Raw genomic sequence first — 4,070 nt, 5'->3', positions numbered from 1 at the left:
GACTCTGCTGCAGTGAGGAGAGATAAAGATGCTCCATTTCTAGACATGTGAAGGGAGGTCATGAGATCCTCATGCCCATGCTGACTTTTAAACTCAATTAAAGGGGAAACTTTAGATTTTGTTTTGAAGTAGTTCTCACTAAAACTTAGAAAAGTGTTATATTCTATTTTGGCATATTTGCCTGTTTAAAATGACTTTGGGTACTTAGAGATATTCAAATTTGTGTTCTATTTCTATGGAAACTGGTAAATACATGTTTTTCTCAGAAAAGAAGCTTTCTCGATATACTCATATCACACATATAATGTAGGTTTCTTTTTTTAAGGTTATACATTGGCTCTTCAAAGACATTCACCTCATCAGAGAAGCCCCTGAGTCCTTTGCAGTGGTGTAGACACGTCCTAGATAACCCGACTCCTGAGATGGAAGCAGCCAGACGTTCCCTGTGCTTTAGACTGGAGCAAGGTATTGTAACCCTGTGCATTTGCATTCTCCAACTTTTGCCGCTCTCAGCTCTGCGTGTGTTGCTGATCTTGGAATAAACACTTGGGGTAGAAAAACCTGACGCTGAAGCACAGGTGTCTCATGCAGTTCCTTTCACATATACACACATCAGGGTTTGCCAATATTGACTGTGTTGAGCTTTGTACCAGTTTTTAATCCCAATTGTTAGCTTGTTTTAGTTTGTATTGTAACCTAGGAACCCATCTTTTTGTTCTTTCTTTTTGCAATTATGTCATTAAGTAAAATGGGTGCATCTTCAGTGTTCTAAAGTTAGTACTCTGAGTATTGACCTTGTTGAGCTCCTTCATTGAGTACGTAACTGGAAGTCCCAACATGCATAAACTAGGAAGTAATCATTGTGTTATATGTTATTGGCAGAACCGGGGATTGAACTGAGGCCCTTGCACTTGCCAGGGAAGCGCTTATTCCACTGAGCCATCTCCCCGACCCCTGTGTTATATGTTAGATTAGTTAGTTTATGGAGTCCAACAGACATTTCAGTAGAAAGGAAGAACTACAGTTGTGAAAGGAAGAGCAGTAAAAGGAATGCGTAGTACTCCTGTCCTTACCATGTTGGCACAGGAGATGGCTTTAATGGTGATTTGTAGGCTTTGGGTTATCTCCTAACCTCTTGGCGCGTTTCATCATCTAGGAGTGGTGTCTGTTCTGTGGTCTTCCCATGTCTAAGTTTGCCCATGGACTTGAAAGTACAGATTTGTGCCCCTTACAGGTGAAAAAATTGAAGTATCTGAGTGTACGACTAAGAGAGTCTGAGACAGGGTGGTAGTGTGATTCTTACATCCAGTGTAGTTTGAGAAAGCTGCTTCTGAAGCTTTTCAAGGAAACGGAATAATATGAAATATTTAAACATGAAACAAAATATAAATGATATTTCTTGAGCTCTTAAATCTATAGCAGTCGTTACTTGACAATCTTCATCTTATTTAGCCTAACCACATTTGTAGGAAGTAAGTAAGATGCTCACTTTATTTTTTTAAACTTTTTTTTTTTAATTTAAAAAATTTTTTTGGCGGAACCGGGGATTGAACTCAGCCCCTTGTGCTTGCCAGGCAAGTGCTTATTCTACTGAGCCATCTCCCCAGCCCTATGCTCACTTTAAAGAGATGAGAGTGAAGTTTAGAGATATACAGGGGATTGCAAGGCCAAAAGGATGCCCGGGGACAGAGTTCGAGGCAGGATTTTGTAGTCCCCAGAGGTCCTGTCATCAGCCAGTATTCTGTACTCCCACAGTGACACTATTGTAAGTGAATATCAACAGAAATCTGCTTAACATATTTGGAGAATGTCAAGTTAACAGCATTTTATATAAAAACATGAACTAAAATGAAAAAAAAACTGATATAATAATGGTAATTTGAAGACTGTTAGAGGGACAGTAATATACTAGGGTAAAAATTTGGTGCTGGATGTTTATATAAGGGAAGAACCATGTTCGGAGACTCTAGCATTGATTCTATTCCCAGTCATGCCAGTGACCCTCAGCAAACTGTCAGATCCTCTGGGCTTTCTGCTCTTTTAAGAGTTGTATAGACTGCCTCCCTGAGCCTGCTTATTCAAGCAACCTTTGACTCATGTGCTTTTGTAGTCACATTTTTATATATGAGTTTGGATTAGTCATTTGAAGTAAAATTCAAATGAAATTCAGAATCCTAATCCTTTAATCCACTGGCCAATAAACATCTTTTGAAAGGAGCCCATAAGGAACATCTTCAGTTTTGTAGGCTAAGCAGTAAATATTTTAGGTTGTGCAGGCTGCACAATCTGTTGTCAGATTGTTCCACTCAGCCATCAGCAGAAACAATGCAGCCACTGCCTGTAAGCTCAGCACTCTGGGAGGCTGAGGAAGGAGAATGGAAAGTTCAAGCCCAGCTTTGGTAACATGGTGAAGCCCTGTCTCAGTCAATCAATCAATCAATCAATCAATCAATCAATCAATCAAATAAAGAGAAGAGGATTGGTGCTAGAGCCCACAGGCCCTGGGTTTAATCCTCAGCATCAGTAAGGGTTAGGGAGCTATGAACAAAGCTGTTTTCCAATAAAACTTTATTTATAGACACTGAGATTTCAACTTCATGTGATTTTTCATATGAATTAAATATATTCTTCTATTTCTTCCCATTTTAGCTGGTTTCTGCTAGGTACAGGCTGGGTTAATGTTAGGCTGACCACAGTTTGGCAGCCCTAGGCATTAGCTCAGACTGATGGTTGGTTTGATATTTTAGATGAAATGCTTTTTTTTGACAGGGACAAGATCTAAAACTGAACTTGACATGCTTCAGTTTTAATCATATAATTTAATTTATAGTTTATTTAAATTTTTAAAATTTCTCATAAAAAAGCTTAGGTAGAAAACTTTTTTTAAAAGCAAATTAGTTTTTATTAAATTCGTGTATAAGTCTAAACCCTCTTTTTCTGTGAAAGTAAATATTTTTGTTTCAGAAATTCTTACTTTTATTATGTGGTAAGAAATAACCAATGAGAATATGTTAATTAGATAATTCTTTTAAAATTGAAATTATACCCATATTATATAAAATAATGTCTGTGGTTTAAAGATTAGTCTCTAAGTCATTATAGTAAAAATAGATTCTGTGCCATATTCTCATGTATATTTTATGTCCAAGATGTATTTTTAAAAAGCTATTTATTTCAGTTTTTTGCTTATTTCATTTTAAATTCTATTTTTAGATGGCTATTGGCTTAAATTCTCAATTCTGTGTTCACTTTGGCAGCAAATATAATATTAAATTCTCAATTCTAAACCTTGTCTGTTGGCTTTTAACTCTGGATTGTGAAGGTTTGATCCTTTTAATACCATCCATATACTTTTTCTCTGCCTATCTTTCCTATGTAGCTTTTATTCGTTTTAGGATACCTGAATGTATACATATATCGTGATAGAAACAGTTGTATCTGAGCCTTGAAATTTCTTTCTTTCTTTCTTTCTTTCTTTCTTTCTTTCTTTCTTTCTTTCTTTCATTTATGTATTTGGTGTAGGGTCTCACTATGCAGACTTGAAGTAATCCTCCTGTTTTTAGCCTCCCCAGCTCTGGGATTACAGGCCTGTGCTACCACACCTGGACTTGGTTGCGGTTCAGCACATCCTGGGGGCAGAGCCAGCATGGCATTTGGGACCAGGGATCAAACCCTCATCTCTGCATTTGCCAAAGCAGGTGCTTAGTTCATTGAGCTAACTAACCAGCCCTCCATATTTCTTTCTTCTATAGCTTTTTTTTTTTTTTTTTTTTAGATAAGTATAAAAAGACACTTGCTTTTTTGATCTTATCATTAATGTACTCTAAGACTGTCCTCACTGCACTGAGATGTGTTAACCCAAGAACTTGGTTTTGTTATCATTCCTTCTGCAGTGGCCTCTGTTCTGATTCTTTAGAACAGGTTCTCCCAACAACTGTTGTGGTACACTGCCCTTCTGCTTCATCCTGGGAGCTCCCTGACCTGCCTTCACTGTTGTACCCCTTGATTTCTAGATGCAAAGCCTTTTCTTTTCTTTGTTTCTTAATGCTTTTATACATTAAAAAGTACTG

At 37.3% G+C, this 4,070-nt stretch overlaps 1 protein-coding gene across 3 annotated transcripts in view; it reads left to right on the top strand.

Moving 5' to 3' along the window:
• Positions 1 to 330: 330 nt before the first annotated feature.
• The window catches only part of Slain1 (SLAIN motif family member 1), a 51,146-nt gene continuing 47,406 nt past the window's right edge, over positions 331 to 4,070 (top strand). For 2 of the 3 annotated variants that reach the window (XM_023709667.1, XM_023709666.1), the window contains exon 1: positions 334 to 465. In XM_023709667.1, coding sequence (XP_023565435.1) covers positions 423 to 465 — 43 coding nt within the window. In that variant the 5' untranslated portion in view covers positions 334 to 422. Of the gene's footprint in view, positions 466 to 4,070 lie in introns of all 3 variants that reach the window. The other variant, XM_023709668.1, reaches the window with a different exon arrangement.

This window comes from Octodon degus, unplaced genomic scaffold (assembly GCF_000260255.1).
Source record: "Octodon degus isolate 3935 unplaced genomic scaffold, OctDeg1.0 scaffold00013, whole genome shotgun sequence".
NCBI classification, from domain to species: Eukaryota; Metazoa; Chordata; class Mammalia; order Rodentia; family Octodontidae; genus Octodon; species Octodon degus.
Note: the sequence above shows the minus strand (reverse complement) of the source record. Positions and strands in the feature narration are given on the sequence as shown.